This window comes from Bubalus bubalis, chromosome 5 (assembly GCF_019923935.1).
Source record: "Bubalus bubalis isolate 160015118507 breed Murrah chromosome 5, NDDB_SH_1, whole genome shotgun sequence".
NCBI lineage: Eukaryota > Metazoa > Chordata > Mammalia > Artiodactyla > Bovidae > Bubalus > Bubalus bubalis.
This window is the reverse complement of record NC_059161.1, coordinates 50,110,472-50,131,429: the sequence shown is the minus strand read 5'-3', so window position 1 is coordinate 50,131,429 and position 20,958 is coordinate 50,110,472. Positions and strand designations below refer to the sequence as shown.

The 20,958-nt window shown below is 38.1% G+C and overlaps 1 protein-coding gene across 10 annotated transcripts in view; it reads left to right on the top strand.

Moving 5' to 3' along the window:
• SMYD3 (SET and MYND domain containing 3) overlaps positions 1-20,958 on the top strand; it is a 750,237-nt gene that overhangs the window by 171,181 nt on the left and 558,098 nt on the right. For all 10 annotated transcript variants that reach the window (XM_025287263.3, XM_025287262.3, XM_044943078.2 and 7 more), the window contains exon 3: positions 19,787-19,894. In XM_025287263.3, coding sequence (XP_025143048.1) covers positions 19,787-19,894 — 108 coding nt within the window. The remainder of the gene's footprint in view (positions 1-19,786; positions 19,895-20,958) is intronic.

Sequence of the window (20,958 nt, the reverse complement as noted above, 5' to 3'; positions counted from 1 at the left end):
ACATAAAGTTTAAATTTAAGTGTTAATTAAAAAAATTCAAAATCAGTAAAAAGTTACAAATAAGTGATTTCAGAATATCGCTTTCTAGATTTAGATTCAGTGCAATCCTACTCAAAGTCCCAAAGATTGATAGCTGATTAAAATTTATGTGTTAATGCAGAAGACTTAAACTGAGTCCTTTATTAAAAGGAGAGCAAAGTTTCAGGGTGTAGACCACTTGATTTAAACACTTAGGCTAAAGCTGCAGTGGTTATAGGATAGACATACAGCACAATGAATAAAATAGAGAGTTCAGTAACAGGCCCTATTCTGTGTTCTTTCTGTGATAGGTAGTTGTGGCCGCAAGAGGGGACTCTGAGAAGCTCAGGAAAAACAGTTTATTATACTCATATATCTAGAAACAGGAGCATGGATTGCCATACGGCATCACATGGGGGGAGCCTCAGAGTGGTCAGGAGGCAGAAAGGAGAAGAGAGGGGAAATTAGAGGCTAGCGCCTTGCATAGTTTCCGCAGAAGGCTAGGAAAGGTAAGATAAACAGTTTCAGACTGGCTAATTTGAATAATTCCAGGGAGTTTTGAGCTATAGGAGTGGTCGCTAGTGAGTTATAGAAGTGGTCGCTAGTTGCCCTACCTGACTCTGTGAATTTTAAAGCAGATGGAGGAGGTAGGTCTCTGATTGGTTAGTTTGCATATCAAAGGCATGCTCCCTGCTGAGCCTTTTGCTGTCTATTCCTAGGTGGTACTAGTGGTAAAGAACCCACCTGTCTAGTTGATCTATCCATAGGTGTGAGTGGGGTATTAAAGTCTCCCACTATTATTGTGTTATTGTTAATTTCTTCTTTCATACTTGTTAGCATTTGTCTTACATACTGCGGTGCTCCCGTGTTGGGTGCATATATATTTATAATTGTTATATCTTCTTCTTGGATTGATCCTTTGATCATTATGTAGTGACCATCTTTGTCTCTTTTCACAGTCTTTGTTTTAAAGTCTATTTTATCTGATATGAGTATTGCTACTCCTGCTTTCTTTTGGTCCCTATTTGCATGGAAAATCTTTTTCCAGCCCTTCACTTTCAGTCTGTATGTGTCCCCTGTTTTGAGGTGGGTCTCTTGTAGACAACATATGCAGGGGTCTTGTTTTTGTATCCATTCAGCCAGTCTTTGTCTTTTGGTTGGGGCATTCAACCCATTTACGTTTAAGGTAATTACTGATAAGTATGACCCCGTTGCCATTTACTTTATTGTTTTGGGTTCGAATTTATACACAATTTTTGTGTTTCCTGTCTAGAGAATATCCTTTAGTATTTGTTGGAGAGCTGGTTTGGTGGTGCAGAATTCTCTCAGCTTTTGCTTGTCTGAAAAGCTTTTGATTTCTCCTTCATACTTGAATGAGATCCTTGCTGGGTACAATAATCTGGGCTGTAGGTTATTTTCTTTCATCATTTTAAGTATGTCTTGCCATTCCCTCCTGGCTTGAAGAGTTTCTATTGAAAGATCAGCTGTTATTCTTATGGGAATTCCCTTGTGTGTTATTTGTTGTTTTTCCCTTGCTGCTTTTAATATTTGTTCTTTGTGTTTGATCTTTGTTAATTTGATTACTATGTGTCTTGGGGTGTTTTGCCTTGGGTTTATCCTGTTTGGGACTCTCTGGGTTTCTTGGACTTGGGTGATTATTTCCTTCCCCATTTTAGGGAAGTTTTCAACTATTATCTCCTCAAGCATTTTCTCATGGTCTTTCTTTTTGTCTTCTTCTTCTGGGACCCCTATGATTCGAATGTTGTAGCGTTTAATATTGTCCTGGAGGTCTCTGAGATTGTCCTCATTTCTTTTAATTCGTTTTTCTTTTATCCTCTCTGATTCATTTATTTCTACCATTCTATCTTCTAATTCACTAATCCTATCTTCTGCCTCTGTTATTCTACTATTTGTTGCCTCCAGAGTGTTTTTAATTTCACTTATTGCATTATTCATTATATATTGACTCTTTTTTATTTCTTCTAAGTCCTTGTTAAACCTTTCTTGCATCTTCTCAATCCTTGCCTCCAGGCTATTTATCTGTGATTCCATTTTAATTTCAAGATTTTGGATCAATTTCACTATCATTATTCGGAATTCTTTATCAGGTAGATTCCCTATCTCTTCCTCTTTTGTTTGGTTTGGTGGGCATTTATCCTGTTCCTTTATCTGCTGGCTATTCCTCTGTCTCTTCATCTTGTTTAAATTGCTGAGTTTGGGGTGTCCTTTCTGTATTCTGGCAGTTTGTGGAGTTCTCTTTATTGTGGCGTTTCCTCGCTGTGTGTGGGTTTGTACAGGTGGCTTGTCAAGGTTTCCTGGTTAGGGAAGCTTGTGTCGATGTTCTGGTGGGTGGAGCTGTATTTCTTCTCTCTGGAGTGTAATGAAATGTCCAGTAATGAGTTATGAGATGTCTATGGTTTTGGGGTGACTTTGGGTAGCCTGTATCTTGAAGCTCAGGGCTGTGTTCCTTTGTTGCTGGAGAATTTGCTTGTTATGTCTTTCCCTGGAACTTGTTGGCCCTTGTGTGGTGCTTGGTTTCAGTGTCGGTATGGAGGCGTTTGATGAGCTCCTGTCAATTAATGTTCCTTGGAGTCAGGAGTTCCCTGGAGTCAGGGATTGGACTTAAGCCTCCTACTTCCAGTTATCGGTCTTAATTTTACAGTAGTTTCAAAACTTCTCCTTCTATACAGCACCACTGATAAAACATCTACGTTAAAGATGAAAAGTTTCTCTACTGTGAGGGTCACTCAGCTATACACTAATAATGAGAAAACAGAAAGAGAAATTAAGGAAACAATTCCATTCACCATTGCAACGGAAAGAATAAAATACTTAGGAATATATCTACCTAAAGAATCTAAAGACCTATATATAGAAAACTATAAAACACTGGTGAAAGAAATCAAAGAGGACACTAACAGATGGAGAAATATACCATGTTCATGGATTGGAAGAATCAATGTAGTGAAAATGAGTATACTACCCAAAGCAATCTATAGATTCAATGCAATCCCTATCAAGCTACCAACAACATTTTTCACAGAGCTAGAACAAATAATTTCACAATTTGTATGGAAAAACAAAAAACCTCGAATAGCCAAAGCGATCTTGAGAAAGAAGAATGGAACTGGAGGAATCAACCTACCTGACTTCAGGCTCTACTACAAAGCCACAGTTATCAAGACAGTATGGTACTGGCACAAAGACAGAAATATAGATCAATGGAACAAAATAGAAAGCCCAGAGATAAATCCACGCACATATGGACACCTTATCTTCGACAAAGGAGGCAAGAATATACAATGGATTAAAGACAATCTCTTTAACAAGTGGTGCTGGGAACTCTGGTCAACCACTTGTAAAAGAATGAAACTAGAACACTTTCTAACACCATACACAAAAATAAACTCAAAATGGATTAAAGATCTAAACGTAAGACCAGAAACTATAAAACTCCTAGAGGAGAACATAGGCAAAACACTCTCTGACATACATCACAGCAGGATCCTCTATGACCCACCTCCCAGAATATTGGAAATACAAGCAAAAATAAACAAATGGGACCTAATTAACCTTAAAAGCTTCTGCACATCAAAGGAAACTATTAGCAAGGTGAAAAGACAGCCTTCAGAATGGGAGAAGATAATAGCAAATGAAGCAACTGACAAACAACTAATCTCGAGAATATACAAGCAACTCCTACAGCTCAACTCCAGAAAAATAAATGACCCAATCAAAAAATGGGCCAAAGAACTAAATAGACATTTCTCCAAAGAAGACATACAGATGGCTAACAAACACATGAAAAGATGCTCAACATCACTCATTATCAGAGAAATGCAAATCAAAACCACTATGAGGTACCATTTCACACCAGTCAGAATGGCTGCAATCCAAAAGTCTACAAGTAATAAATGCTGGAGAGGGTGTGGAGAAAAGGGAACCCTCTTACACTGTTGGTGGGAATGCAAACTAGTACAGCCACTATGGAGAACAGTGTGGAGATTCCTTAAAAAACTGGAAATAGACATGCCTTATGATCCAGCAATCCCACTGCTGGGCATACACACTGAGAAAACCAGAAGGGAAAGAGACACGAGTACCCCAATGTTCATCGCAGCACTGTTTATAATAGCCAGGACATGGAAGCAACCTAGATGTCCATCAGCAGATGAATGGATAAGAAAGCTGTGGTACATATACACAATGGAGTATTATTCAGCCATTAAAAAGAATACATTTGAATCAGTTCTAATGAGGTGGATGAAACTGGAGCCTATTATACAGAGTGAAGTAAGCCAGAAAGAAAAACACCAATACAGTATACTAACGCATATATATGGAATTTAGAAAGATGGTAACAATAACCCTGTGTACGAGACAGCAAAAGAGACACTGATGTATAGAACAGTCTTATGGACTCTGTGGGAGAGGGAGAGGGTGGGAAGATTTGGGAGAATGGCATTGAAACATGTAAAATATCATGTATGAAATGAGTTGCCAGTCCAGGTTCGATGCACGATACTGGATGCTTGGGGCTGGTGCACTGGGATGACCCAGAGGGATGGAATGGGGAGGGAGGAGGGAGGAGGGTTCAGGATGGGGAGCACATGTAAACCTGTGGCGGATTCATTTTGATATTTGGCAAATCTGATACAGTTATGTAAAGTTTAAAAATAAAATAAAATTAAAAAAAAAATTTTAAAAAATAGGCAAAATAGTGAATTTTCCATACAGATAAACTTATACAATTTAAGGGGATGTCTTTTACTATAAAATTAAGAGCTTTAAAAAAAAAAAAAAAAAAAAGAACCCACCTGTCAATGCAGGAGACATAAGAGATGTGGGTTCTATCCCTGGATCAGGAAGATCCCCTGGACGTGGGCATGGCAACCCACTCCAGTATTCTTGCCTGGCAAATCCCATGGACAGAGGAACCTGGTGGGCTACAGTCCATGGCGTCACACAGAGTTGGACATGACTGAGGTGACTTAGCACGCATGCACGAGAATTGGCTAGCTCTGGGATGGGTAGTCTCTCTCCAGCCAGAAAGGTTTTTAAGATGTCAAAACATCATAATTTATAGAAAAATTTAAAAAACATAAATACAATCTCACACGTATATAGCCAGTTTATTTTCTACAGAGGTGCCAAGGTAATTCATTGTTGAAAGGATAGTCTTCTGTGTGTGTGTGTGTGTCTGATTTAAGGTTTTTAATCCTAATATTGAAAACAAGCTGTGACCCCATAGACGGAAGCCCACCAGATTCCCCCATCCCTGGGATTCTCTAGGCAAGAACACCGGAGTGGGTTGCCATTTCCTTCTCCAATGCATGAAAGTGAAAAGTAAAAGGGAAGTTGCTCAGTCGTGTCCAACTCTTCGCGACCCCGTGGACTGCAGCCCACCAGGCTCCTCCGTCCATGGGATTTTCTGGGCAAGAGTGCTGGAGTGGGGTGCCACTGCCTTCTCCGTTACAATAGCTAGAACATGGAAATAACCTAGATGTTGATCGACAGATAAATAGATAAAGAAATTGTGGTACATATATACAATGGAGTATTACTCAGCCATAAAAAGGAACACATTCGAGTCAGTTCTAATGAGGTAGATGAATTTAGAGTCTATTATACAGAGCAGCATACAGAATGAAGTAAGTCATAAAGAGAAACATAAGTATCGTATATTAACACATATATATGGAATGTAGAAAGATGGTACTGATGAACCTATTTGCAGGGAGCAATGGAGATGCAGACACAGAGAACAGACTTGTGGACACAGGGGTTGGGGAAGGAGAGGATGAGATGAATGGAGAGAGTAGCATGGAAACATATACACTACCATATGGAAAATAGATAGCCAGTAGGAATTAACTGTATGACTCAGGGAGCTCAAACAGGTCCTCTGTGACAACCTAGAGGGGTGGGATGGGGTGGAAGGTGGGAGGGTGGTTCGAGAGGGAAGGGACATATGTATACCTATGGCTGATCATGTTGATGTATGGCAGACACCAACACAATACTGCAAAGCAATTATCTTTCAATTAAAAATAAAACTTTTTAAATAAGAAAAAATTAAAATAGATTTTAAAATATTAAAAAAAAAAGAAAACAAGCTGAAATAAATGAATCCAAGCATTCATCAAAATGAAAACATACACCACATAAAGAATTAATCAGGAAGGATGATCTTCAACAAATAGTGATAGATACGCATATGGAAAAAAATTTATATATATATATATATATATATGTATGTATATATATATACAGCACCCCCTCCCCCACCAAAGTCTAATAATAGATTACAGGCTTAAATGTAAAAGTCAAAGGTATAAAACTTATAGAAGAAAACTTAGGAGAAAATCTTTGAATTTTCTAGGTCAAGTTTCTCAGGCTGGAGACAGAAAGCACTAACTATATAAGACATATGGATAAAGTGGACTAGAGCAAAGTTGAAAAGGCAAGCCACAAGCTGGGGAAAATGTTTGTAATTCATATATATCCGACCAAAGAGTTGTATCTGTAATTTTTAAACAGTGCTTGTAATTCAGTAGTAAGATAATCCAGAAAAGTGGACAAAAGATTTGAATAGACACTTCAGTGAGATATACAGAAAAAAGGCTTAATATCATTAGTCATCAGAGAAATGAAAATAAAAAGCACAATGAGATATCATATATACCCACTTCAGTTCAGTTCAGTTGCTCAGTTGTGTCCGACTCTTTGCAACCCCATGAATTGCAGCACGCCGGGCCTCCCTGTCCATCACTAACTCCCAGAGTTCACTCAAACTCACGTCCATAGAGTCGGTGATGCCATCCAGCCATCTCATCCTCTGTTGTCCCCTTCTCTTCCTGCCCCCAATCCCTCCCAGCATCAGAGTCTTTTCCAATGAGTCAACTCTTCACATGAGGTGGCCAAAGTACTGGAATTTCAGCTTTAGCATCATTCCTTCCAAAGAACACCCAGGACTGATCTCCTTCAGAATGGACTGGTTGGATCTCCCTGCAGTCCAAGGGACTCTCAAGAGTCTTCTCCAACACCACAGTTCAAAAGCATCAGTTCTTCAGCGCTCAGCCTTCTTCACAGTCCAACTCTCACATCCATACATGACTACTGGAAAAACCATAGCCTTGATTAGACGGACCTTTGTTGGCAAAGTAGTGTCTCTGCTTTTGAATATGTTATCTAGGTTGGTCATAACTTTCCTTCCAAGGAGTAAGCGTCTTTTAATTTCATGGCTGCAGTCACCATCTGCAGTGATTTTGGAGCCCCCCAAAATAAAGTCTGACACTGTTTCCACTGTTTCCCCATCTATTTGCCATGAAGTGATGGGACCGGATGCCATGATTTTCGTTTTCTTTTTTTTTTTTTTTTATTTTTAAACTTTACATAATTGTATTAGTTTTGCCAAATATCAAAATGAATCCACCACAGGTATACATGTTTCTGAATGTTGAGCTTTAAGCCAACTTTTTCACTCTCCTCTTCCACTTTCATCAAGAGGCTTTTTAGTTCCTCCTCACTTTCTGCCATAAGGGTGGTGTCATCTGCATATCTGAGGTTATTGATATTTCTCCTGGCAATCTTGATTCCAGCTTATGCTTCTTCCAGCCCAGAGTTTCTCATGATGTACTCTGCATAGAAGTTAAGTAAGCAGGGTGACACTATACAGCCTTGACGTACTCCTTTTCCTATTTGGAACCAGTCTGTTGTTCCATGTTCAGTAGAATGGCTAAAATGGTAAAGACCCACGATACGAAGTGCTAACAAGGAAGTAGAACAACTAGAATCTCATACTTTGCTGGTGGGAATGTGAGATGTTATAACTGCTTTGGAAAAGTATGGTACTTTCTAAAAGTGTTAAATGTATACTTACCAACTAACCTAGCATTCTACTCCTAGGTAGGTGTGTGTGTATTTGTATTTGTGTGTGCACGTGTGTATACACATAGATACATATGTCATTTACTATTTCTCAGCCATAAACAACAACTGGTGATGCATGCAGCAAGCATCAACATGACTGAAACTCAGAAACTTTTTACAGAGGCAGTAAAGCCAGATGGAGAGTAGTAGTGTATTCTGGAACAGGCACAACTAGTCTGTAATAATGGAGACCATATCTTTGGTTGTTGGGGATGGAGGGCTTGAATGTGAAGGCCCACAAAGGAACTTTTGAAAGTAATAACATTCTATATCTTAATTTTGGTGTTGTTCACATCAAACTATACTCTTAAATGGGCACATTTTATTACAATATAATTATATCTTAATGCATTCTTTTTTTTTTTACTTCCATGTTTTCTTTTTTTTTGTAGTTTTTTTTTAAATTTTATTTTATTTTTAAACTTTACAATATTGTATTAGTTTTGCCAAACATCGAAATGCATTCTTTAAAAAAATATTGCTTACTCCACAACTGTTAAGCATGCATAGATCTTATTTCTTCCTCTCTAATAAAGTGATCACAACTTTAAGTCACTCAAAGAATGAGACTGCTGTTTGAGGAAACCCTTATAAGGGGGTAAGCATGAGGGAAGGAAGACCAAGGAGAAAGTAAAAGCAGTGATCTGGATCAGAGATAATTTTAGCATTGTATTCAACTCTACAACTTACTCAAAATCATTCCAGTAATAAGGAGATGTTTTGGGACTCTCTTGTATAGAGACTTCTGGTTAATACTTTCTTTTTCAGTCACTCCTTAATCCCATTCTCTGCCCCATACATTGTCTTCAATTCTGGATTCTTGTTGGAGTTCTGCTTGGCAGGAGTTGAAGCTTTTGAGGGTAACTAACTGAAAAACTTACCTGCCACTTTGAGGCAGCCTCGTTTGCCCTGTTTCTTTAGCCTGACCTCTTATCATCACTTTCTGACTTACAGAAAAGAGGTTAAACCCTTCATCCACTGATGGCCCTTCTGGTTTACTTTGGGAGTTAAAAACTTCATAGATTACTTGTGTTGGGGAGATAAAATGCATGTGCCCATCTGCCATGTTCCACTAGAACTCAGCATTGACATTTCAATTAATCTAGCATGGAGATTTCTTTCAAGGAAAATTGGAAGTGTGTAGAGAATTATTTATTTTGCCCTTCCAGATAAAATGTATCAATTGCATCATTCCATCTTGATATAACCTCTCAGTAAGTCTGAGGTTGGCAAACCTTTTTGGTGGAGGGCCAGATAATAAATATTTTTTTTATTTTTTATCAATGATAAAAGATCCATGATTCTGTAATATCCATTCCTAACAAAGATGTGAATTATGTCAAAAAGGCATGAAACCTCCTCGTGCATGCTTTGTGGATTGTAAGATTTCTGTCACAGCTCTTCAACTCTGTTGTTGTAGTATGAAAAGAGTGAGTGTAAGCTGTGAATGTGGCTGTTTCAATAAAACTTTCCAAAAATAGGTGTCAGAAGGGATTGGACCTGAACCTTTTATTAGATGCTGATTGACTTACTTTGGGACACATGTTGTTATTTATTATGAGGTTGGTGGCGCAGAGGTTAAAGCGTCTGCCTCCAATGCGGGAGACCCGGGTTCAATCCCTGGGTCAGGAAGAACCCCTGGAGAAGGAAATGGTAACCCACTCCAATATTCTTGCCTGGGGAATCCCATGGACGGAGAAGCCTGGTAGGCTACAGTCCACGAGGTTGCAAAGAGCTGGACATGACTGAGCAACTTCACCTTCACCTTCAACTTCCTTAATTAACCAGGAGACTGTAATCCCCATTTTCCTAAGGAGTAATTATTTATTAATTTTGTCAACTTCTTGCCCTGTAACCATCCTCTTGCCTTACTCTGTCTTTATATTTGGCCCTGTCTGTCTAATTTGATTAAGGCTGTGGGAAGGCACTCTTGTTCTACACTTGATAGAGCATCCAGAAAGCTTTTAAAGTGATAAGTCTAATGTCTATCACGAGGTCTCTAGCGTGCTCTAAGGAGATTTTATGCAAGATTTTAATCAATACCTGTCAGTCAACTGTAGCTTGTTACACAGACTGCTTAGCTTTCCAGTTTTCTTTTCCCAGATTCCAGCTTTTCAGGTCTTCAGACATCTGTCAACCTGCAGTTCATTAGTGTACTACATTTGAAGCATGAAGAAGATATTATTTATTTGCCATTAAGAGGTTGCAAGTGAATGGAATACTGTTGGGTCTTCTTTCTTTCCTACAAGTCGCATGGCAACTCAAATATCCTAAGTTTTGCTCATGGGAGACAAACTGTAGATGATTGTGCATATTAATGGTTATTCATTGTGGCTAACAGTGGTTATCAATCACAAATGAACTTGTTGAATAAGCTGGCTTAAAAGAATTCATTTTCTTTTTTCCACAGTTTAAACCAATTTCCTTCATCTTTAAATCACCCCAAATCTGAGGAAAATACCATTCCAAATTTTCATAAGTCTCACATGAGGAGGTTTCAGGGGCTTTCCACACGGCACTAGTGATAAAGAACCTGACTGCTTTGGAGAAGGAAATGGCAACCCACTCCAGTGTTCTTGCCTGGAGAATCCCAGGGACGGCGGAGCCTGGTGGGCTGCCATCTATGGGGTCGCACAGAGTCGGTCACGACTGAAGCGACTTAGCAGCAGCAGCAGCCAATATAGGAGACGTTAGAGACATGGGTTCATTCCCTGGGTTGGGAAGATCTCTTGGAGAAGGGCATGGCGACCCACTCCAGTATTCTTGCCTGGAGAATCCCATGGACAGAGCAGCCTGGCTGGCTATAGTCCATAGGGTTGCAAAGAGTCAACACAACTGAAGCTTACTTAGCATGCATGCACGAAGAGGTTTCATGCCTTTTTGACGTAATTCACATATTTGTTAGAAATGGATATTACAGAATCATAGGTTGTTTTTTTTTTTTTTGTCGTTGAGAATCTGCCTTAGAGATGATTGAATCCAGTCCAGTTACAGAATAAATGTCTAGTGAGCCCTTAGTTGTAAATTAGATGTATTTTACCCAGACTGGGCTCAATATATATCGACCCTTCCCACATGCTATCCCACAAAATAATAAGCTTCCCTGAAATGAGTATTTAATCCAACCAAAATTCAATGTTAAATAGTATTTAAATGGGTTATTAAGCTGTAGTGGCTTTGTGTCCAATTCAGGGAGGAAAACATTACGATAATAGCATAAAGGTTATTTTGTGTAAGAAAGAAGAAATAAATGGATTTTCTCTTCTTGTCCTAACATTTCATCAGTCCTCTCCTTTCATAATTAAGCAATCAAGACCATCTCAGACTGGTCAGAACAAGAATTGTTAGGGATTTTTCTGATCTTCTTTTTGGATGGCCTAAATTTAAAATAAACAGTGATAGATATAGTAAATTATATCTCCTAAATGGTACTTATTTTAGAATAAATCATCAGATATCTATTGCGTGATACAGTCATGTCCAACTCTTTATGACCCCATGGACTTAGCCCTCCAGGCTCCTCTGTCCATGGAATTTCCCAGGCAAGAATACTGGAGGTGGGTTGCCATTTCCTACTCCAGGGGATCTTCCTGACCCAGGGATCGAACCTGCATCTCTTGCGTCTCCTGCATTTGCAGGCAGGTTCTTTATTACTAGTGCCACATGGGGAGCTCAAAAATAAAATAATAATATTTAAAAATTGGTGAATTTACTTATTCTTTGTGTTACAAAAGATTTCTTTGCTGTTATAAAAGAATTTATTGAAGCATTTTTTTAATATTTAAAAATTAATACATTTAAAGGATTATTGGAGTTACAACCAGGTTTTCCAAAATAAACATTAAGAAGTTGTGTTTATTAATAGTGATTTTACTTTTTTCTCTTTCATATAAAAATGCTTCCCCCTGAATCACCATTACTAGATATAAGAAAGATAATTATGTTTGCTTCTACTTATAAATATAATGTATGATATTTGTAAAAGATAACAGTATTGGGAAACTCTACAGGGAAGAACAAAATTGGCTTTTTCTTATAGGAAAAACTGGAAAATTAGTGCCAATTTTCTAATATTTTAACAAATCTACAGTGAGCATTCTTCAGCTTATTTATGTATATCATTTAAATTAGGGTTAATCACATTATAAGTATTACTTCTATGCCAGCAAAATGCACATTAAAAATTCTGATGTTCTCTACCAAACACTCATCAGAAAGATTAGGGAAACTTATAATTCTAATGATGAGTTAGAGTCCTCACTTACCTACACCCTAGAAACTTTTGAATACAGTTATTTTCATTTATCTTTAGCACCCTAATGGGTCACCTATGATATTTTGTGTCTGTTAGCATTTCTTTGATCACTGTGTGTGTTTTTTTTGGTGTTTTTTGTTTATTGGCATTTCTTTTTTAGGCATGAATTTTTTCTTCATGTCTTTCAGTTTTTTCCCCCAATTTTATGGAAATATTCACCCTTTTCTTATTTATTCTATAAGACCTCCTTGTATTTTGGAGACATTTAACACTATCCATATACATAGTTTAGATTTTGTTTTCCTAGTTCTTTATTTTCAACCATATTTGAGGTATTAGGTTTTCTTCTTTCTGATATAGAAGTTATTTATTTTTATGTTGTTAGCATATACATCTTTTCATTTATGGTGTCTAGGTTTTATGTCCTGCTTTAGAAACTCTTTCCCACCTCATTATTATAAAAACGTTAATTCCTGTAAGACAATAGTTTAACTATAAGTATAGAATAGTATTTTATAGTTTTAATCTATCTTGTATGTTTGGTGACCTCCTTTTTAATTTAGCCTAGCTTAGTGGTTTTTCAGCATTGGCTGCACATGAAATCTGGCGCAGTGATTAAAAACAGTTTAGACATCCGATACTGTGAGACTCTGTGGGATGTGTCCCAGGCTTTGTATTTTAAAATATTTTCTTATGTGTGTGTTGGATGTGTAACTGCAGCATTGTTCTAGATCTGGGGTTTTCAGCTCTTTCAGGCCTAACTCCATCTTTCTAAGACGGTTATTTTATTGTTCTCTCTACTATCTTGAAATGAAATGTCTTAGGTAATACAGTCTACCTAGTTACATATTTCAACATTCAATATCAATATAAATGTCATAACTGGAACATAAAGGAGAATGAACATTAAAATAACTTAAAATAATATATACTTTTGTGTGTAAGTGCTCAGGTGTGACTAGACTAGAAGACGTAATTAAGAAGTCATATACTTGTACCTGTACAGAGGCACTGTGAAAAGGGAAGTTGCAAAATGCACATCAGAAAATGTGTTTTGTTGGTTAACACACATACCAAAGCTGTTTTTGGCTTCAGTGATATGCTTTTGTGAAATATTGAATAATTGTAGCATTTAATTCTTAAATACAATCTTACCTTAATTTCCCTGGAGAATTCAGTGCTATTAAAACTACCTAAAAATGTCTTTGTATAAACAAAGGAGGTTTACTTCTAGGCTCAGATAACTATGAATAAGTTTGTCACCTTTCTAGAAAGTCTGATCAGACATTTACAAGTCCTGTTGGATTTGGAACAGTTCTTCATTGTATGGGACAGTCTTATGCAGGATGTCTAGCATTTCTGGCTCCTGACTGGTAAGTGCCCATGGTGCTCCCCAAGCATTGTGTGAAACAAAAATACCCCCAATAAAATGCCCATACAACTCCCAAGATTAGGATTACTCCCACTGAAAACCATTGGGTTCAGTTCATCAGTTTATGTGCTGAATCAATATAAATGCTATAAACCATATGAAAATGTATATACTCTGAAGCTGTTTTTGAGTCATACATGTACTTATGCATGGAGTTGAGTCAAAGACGTCTTCATTTCTTTTTTGCCCTATCTAAAATTCTTCTCTCCTTGCCTTTGTTTCTTTTTTTTTTTTTCATTTTTAAAAATATAAATTTATTTATTTTAATTGGAGGCTAATTACTTTTTACAATATTGTATTGGTTTTGCTAAACATCAACATGAATCCCCCATGGGTGTACACATGTTCCCCATACTGAACCCCCCTCCCACCTCCCTCCCTGTACCATCCTTCTGGGTCATCCCAGTGCACCAGCCCCAAGCATCCTGTATCATGCATGGAACCTGGACTGGTGGTTCGTTTCACATATGATACTATACATGTTTCAATGCCATTCTCCCAAATCATCCCACACTCGCCCTCTTCCACAGAGTCCAAAAGACTGTTCTATACATCTGTGTCTCTTTTGCTGTCTTGCATACAGGGTTATTGTTACCATCTTTCTAAATTCCATTTATATGCATTAGTATACTGTATTGATTTCTGCTTTATTGACTATGCCAAAGCCTTTGACTGTGTGGATCACAATAAACTGTGGGAAATTCTGAAAGAGATGGGAATACCAGACCACCTGATCTGCCTCTTGAGAAATTTGTATGCAGGTCAGGAAGCAACGGTTAGAACTAGATATGGAACAACAGACTGGTTCCAAATAGGAAAAGGAGTACGTCATTAACTTCTATGCAGAGTACATCATGAGAAACGCTGGACTGGAAGAAACACAAGCTGGAATCAAGATTTCTGGGAGAAATATCAATAACCTCAGATATGCAGATGACACCACCCTTATGGCAGAAAGTGAAGAGGAACTAAAAAGCCTCTTGATGAAAATGAAAGTGGAGAGTAAAAAAGTTGGCTTAAAGCTCAACATTCAGAAAACGAAGATCATGGTATCCGGTCCCATCACTTCATGGGAAATAGATGGGGAAACAGTGGAAACAGTGTCAGACTTTATTTTTCTGCGCTCCAAAATCACTGAAGATGGTGACTGCAGCCATGAAATTAAAAGACGCTTACTCCTTGGAAGGAAAGTTATGACCAACCTAGATAACATATTCAAAAGCAGAGGCATTACTTTGCCAACTAAGGTTCATCCAGTCAAGGCTATGGTTTTTCCTGTGGTCATGTATGGATGTGAGAGTTGGACTGTGAAAAAGGCTGAGCGCCGAAGAATTGATGGTTTTGAACTGTGGTGTTGGAGAAGACTCTTGAGAGTCCCTTGGACTGCAAGGAGATCCATCCAGTCCATTCTAAAGGAGCTCAGTCCTGGGTGTTCATTGGAAGGAATGATGCTTAAGCTGAAACTCCAATACTTTGGCCACCTCATGTGAAGAGTTGACTCATTGGAAAACACTCTGATGCTGGGAGGGATTGGGGCAGGAGGAGAAGGGGACGACAGAGGATGAGATGGCTGGATGGCATCACTGACTCGATGGACGTGAGTCTGGGTGAACTCCAGGAGTTGGTGATGGACAGGGAGGCCTGGTGTGCTGCAATTCATGGGGTCACAAAGAGTCGAACACGACTGAGCGACTGATCTGATCTGATCTGATACTGTATTGATGTTTTTCTTTCTGGCTTACTTCACTCTGTATAATAGGCTCCAGTTTCAATCACCTCATTAGAACTGATTCAAACGCATTCTTTTTAATGGCTGAGTAATACTCCATTGTGTATATGTACCACAGCTTTCTTATCCATTCATCTGCTGATGGACATCTAGGTTGCTTCCATGTCCTGGCTATTATAAACAGTGCTGCGATGAACATTGGGGTACACGTGTCTCTTTCAATTCTGGTTTCACCTTTGTTTCTTAATTCAGTTTTTTAATTTCCTTTGTCTTTCATGTTAATTTGTGCTTATTGTACTTTATTGTTGATTTTCCACTATGAGAACAGAAAGCATTACAGTTAATGTTGTGAATAAAATCTTAGTTGTACCCTGTATTTGTAGTCATAGAAGAAAATAGGAAAAAGTAGATCGAGGGCTTATCTTTGAGAAGGGGTAGGTATGTAATGTGGAGAAGGCAATGGCACCCCACTCCAGTACTCTTGCCTGGAAAATCCCATGGACGGAGGAGCCTGGTAGGCTGCAGTCCATGGGGTCGCTAAGAGTCGGACACGACTGAGCGACTTCACTTTCACTTTTCACTCTCATGCATTGGAGAAGGAAATGGCAACCCACTCCAGTATTCTTGCCTAGAGAATCCCAGGGACGGGGGTGCCTGGTGGGCTGCCGTCTCTGGGGTCGCACAGAGTCGGACACGACTGAAGCGACTCAGCAGCAGCAGCAGCAGCAGCAGCAGGTATGTAATGTGTATGTATCCTTAAGCAACGTGTCCTTGAGGTCTCCATCTGATGACTCAGATGGTAAAAAATCTGCCTGCCATGTGGGAGGCCCGGGTTCAGTCCCTGGGTTGGGAAGATCTCCTGGAGAAGGGAATGGCTACCCACTCTAGTATTCTTGCCTGGAGAATTCCATGGACAGAGGAACCTGGCGAGCTGCACTCCATGGTTAAAGTTTGTAGAGTGAAGATAATGCCTAATGTTTTTGTATGATTGTGAGGTTTTCTTCAAAGACAAATGCAGTTGCTTAGAAGATTTCTTTTTAAACCTTTTCTTGTGGTTTGTTTCTATTAGTAAACCTATGGTAAGCCTACAATTAACATTTAAAAACATGGTTTTTAGTATCATGGTTTCTAGTGGTATGATCAGAGAAGGCAATGACACCCCACTCCAGTACTCTTGCCTGGAAAATCCCATGGATGGAGAAGCCTGTAGGCTGCAGTCCATGGGGTTGCTAAGAGTCGGACACGACTGAGTGACTTCACTTTCACTTTTGACTTTCATGCATTGGAGAAGGAAATGGCAACCCACTCCAGTGTTCTTGCCTGGAGAATCCCAGGGACGGTGGAGCCTGGTGGGCTGCCGTCTATGGGATCACAGAGTTGGACACGACTGAAGTGACTTAGCAGCAGTGGTATGATTACCTTCCATATTTATATAGATCTGGTTTAAGATGAAAATAATGAACTTCTTTTTTTTTGCTGAAACAAGTGGGAAAATAAGTATGTTGTGCGATGTTTTTGTGCAATGATCTAGGAATAGCCTTAAGAGATGTATTGTCTACTTTCTAATTATTGCTGAGAATAAAAACTCATTTTAATTATGTTAAAGAAATAAAGTCATTTTTGACAAGAGTTTTCTAAAATTTAGAAGCTTCATTCTAATTAATGTCATCTAACAGATCTGTTGGTTTGTTACCTGGGGTACATGTTGTAGTTACCTTTCCCTGGTAAGCTTCCAGAAGGCTGAGCTGCTCAAAACTGGAGGTTTTAACATGAAAGTTATGGGTGATCTCTAATAGTTTTAAAGTGTCAATTAAAATCTGCTCTTAAGATCATTTAATCGGTTATCTCAGCCTTATTTTACTAATTGCAGTTCTTTTTCAGCCAGCCACTTTCAATATCAAATGAAAACTCTTGCACCAAAGTTATGGTTCTGTCCTCAATCAATAATCAAAAATATCCATGCTCTAGTTTCCTGTCAGTGAGAATGACTGTGAATTTGTCTGCTTACCCACCCTTATTTTCATAGACCAGCTGAAGGAAAGAAAGTGTATAGGTATCTCTGAGTCCGTATACATCAACCTGACTTGCCAAAGGATGGCAATAACAGTAACAGGAAACTCTGTATTAACTTATTTATTTCTTAAATACAGGACATTTTAGAACTTTTAGTACGCTAAAAATATTTTGAATCTCTAAGCAGGTTCTACAATATGAAATGTTTTTCAAACTTATTTGACAGTATAGCCATATTAATTTTAGGGATCTTACAGCACATTGGTACTTGCTAATTGTAGTCCACGATTAGCCCCCTGAGCAATAGAAATCTTTGCTTTCACTGAGTTATATTCTATTGACGTTAGAAGCAGCTCTATGAAAGGCCATTGTGTTGTGAGCTATTGTCAACGACATTGTCCAGTATACTGATTAGCATTCTTGGAATAAATCCCTCCTGTGATTTAGTACTTGGTAAATCTATGTGTTTTTCTCTTCTGTCAGATGAGAATTATGATTTCTTTTGCCTTGCCCGTAAGGCAACTCATATAAATGGAGTGCACAAGCGTGGTCGTTACTTCTCTCTCCTGTTTAGCTTACTAAGAATTTATACTCTCTCTCTGTATATTTATGTAGCTTGGTAGTTAGATTCCAGCTCTTGAGCCTTACTTTCATCATCTTTAATATAAGGATAATATCTACCATTTGGATTATTGTGAAAATCAAGTGAAATATTTTTTAATGGCTTAGCCATGTGTCTAACACACTGTAGAATGCTAAGTAATGCTAGAATACTTTTTTCACCATAATCTTAACGTTACATTTTGTTTCTAATTTTACAGTCTTATCTCATATGCACCTCTCTTTGAAATACTCATTTTTATTTGGAAATGAGGCAAGTATAAGTGGGGCTTCCTTGGTTGCACAGTGGTAAAGAATTTACCGGCCAATGGAGGAGATGCAAGAGATGCAGTTTCCTTCCCTGGGAAGATCCCCTGGAGTAGGAAATGGCAACCCACTCCAGTTTTCTTGCCTGGAGAATCCCATGGACAGAGGAGCCTGGCTGGCTATAGTCCATGGGGTCGCAAAGGGTTGAACACGAATGAGCGACTGAGCACACACAGACAAAGTATAAATACTTATTAAAAAAATCACATTAAGAGCATTGCCATAGTGAATAAGAAGGAATGAAATGAGGCAATTGTGAGTAGAGTTGATAAAATAAAGGATGTACCCCTTGTAAACAATGTCTCCAAGGTTTGCTTTACTAGGAGATAGTGGTAGACAAACCGTGCCTTCACCCAGCAACCTGGCACAGGCAGTCTTTCTGAGCAAAATGCTGGCTTGAACTTGAATCTGAGTCACAGCTTCAGAGTAGCTGCAGCTACTGTTTTGGTTATGCTGCATGTTGTGCTATTAAGTGGAAAAGAGAGACCTCTTGTAGGGGGATTTCATAGGCCCAGCATCTGGGAAGCAGATTTATAATCTCTGAAAGAAGACAATGTGAGCATGAAGCATGTCAGAGGTAGAACTTACAGCTCTCATTTGGAAAAGAAATATTAGGTATTTGGTCTAGTGGTCTCCCTCTCACCAGGGTTAAATATTAGACACTCTGGATTATATTTCCATATAGAAGCAATCCCGTATAAAGGGAGTCATGGCATTTCAGACTCGAGGACAATGTCCGTCCATCTAGTCCTCTCCCTGCTCGTGTTTCGATATTGGTGACTAGCTCTGTGGTCTCTTCACCCCACCAGCCATGGCTAGGACTCTGGGCTAAGTGACTGTGCAATCCCAACCATTAACATTTCAGAATGTTAATAATTAGTCCAGGACAACATAAATAAACCAAGACCGTTCTGAGTAAAAATAGCCTTCGGTCATTTTAGCTAATAACCCCTTTCTATGTTATCTTAAAAAACAAAAGGATTTTTCTATTTTTTAAAATGTTGTTAGCCCTACTGATATTTCTGTACTTACTATAGTAGCACAGAAATTCAGATAGCTACCTGTCCTGTTTTGATTTTTCTGAACCATGTGTTTTATTTTCTAATTTGGAGTGATGTTTTCTTTTTGTATTCAAAATCACTGTCTATTAAGGAAGCCTATTTAATCACCTAAGAGACTATCTTATGAATTATTAAGAAGGACATAATCATTCTTTCTTTGGATGCTACCAGCCAGGTAATAACCACGGGGCAAATAAAGGATAAAGGTGAAATGGAAGCTTTTGATGTCCATGCTTGGTAATTGCATACTAAATCCTGGATCAGTAATAGTATTAGAATATTGCTTTCCTTTTCTATTTGCACTTATATTTAGGCTATTAAAATTAAGTTAATGTTGATGACTCTCAACATTCAAAACCCATATAAACGAAAGTTAAATTTTTATGTCTTATATGCCCTCCTCACTCTTGTCTTAACAGAAAAAAGCTTGGCAGGACCACAAGCGAGAATGCAAATGCCTTAAAAGCTGCAAACCCAGATATCCTCCTGACTCTGTCCGACTACTTGGCAGAGTTGTTTTCAAACTTGTGAGTATAAAACTTACGAAATATGCTTGGGTTTTAACTTAACATAAGCACTTGCAATTGCATGTAGTATTCATATTTAAGGCTATATTTAAATCTTTATTAAAGTACAAGGTGGATTATTCCAGGGAGTACCTTAAGACAAAACTTGCTATTTTCTATTAATCACAACATTGGTGGCAGTGATGAAGTGCATGGCCCACTTTTTGAAGGCGCTGTATGTGTTCTGTTAGGAGTGGAGACATAAGGTCCTATGTCTGGGGCATGAGATGTTAGTGATTCCTGTTACGTTGCCTTTATTGTTGTTCTACTGAGAACTAATGCACAGGGCAAGTATATCATTTTTTGGGTTGCTTCTTTAAGTGAGATTTTAATTATATGATTCAAGGAAGAGTGTTTTTTTGTTTTTTTTTTAAAGCTGACATCCGTTGAAATTGTTTCTCCCATCCCTTTTCCTACCTTGCCAAAGTGACTAGTGGATTCTATGAAATCACTCTTTGGGAATAGCTTCCAGCTTTTGTTTTTCCCAGGCGTTAGCATGTATCTCTTTATTGCAAGCTTCAGCTCTATTCTGTCCTGTTGTTTATTAACTTTTTTGGAAATAAAATTTTATAGGGATTTTTAGAAATGTAAAAGTATATACCTAAAACCAGTGCAGTGTTTATATCAGCTACATCAGTACTAAAAGATGAATTTAGGATACCAAATGGGTATTGTCTTTGGACTGATTATACAACATCTGTTACATATACTTACTGCTATTTTCAAATGTATATATTGTATTGAACTAACTCAATAATACACACATTAATTTCGAAGCTTTAGTAAATTGAAAGCAACTTTGTTATTATGCATTCCTTTATTATTTTTTTAATTTTATTTTATTTTTTAAACTTTACATAATTGTATTAGTTTTGCCAAATATTAATTACTTGATATTAAAAGTATAATAATATGACATTTGAGTCTGAACTTTGTCAACTTTATTGAAAAGATAGAGAACCACTGTTAGAGCAGAAATAGGTTACTTCAGAATCACCCAAGGTTCTAGTTCTCAATCTCCACCC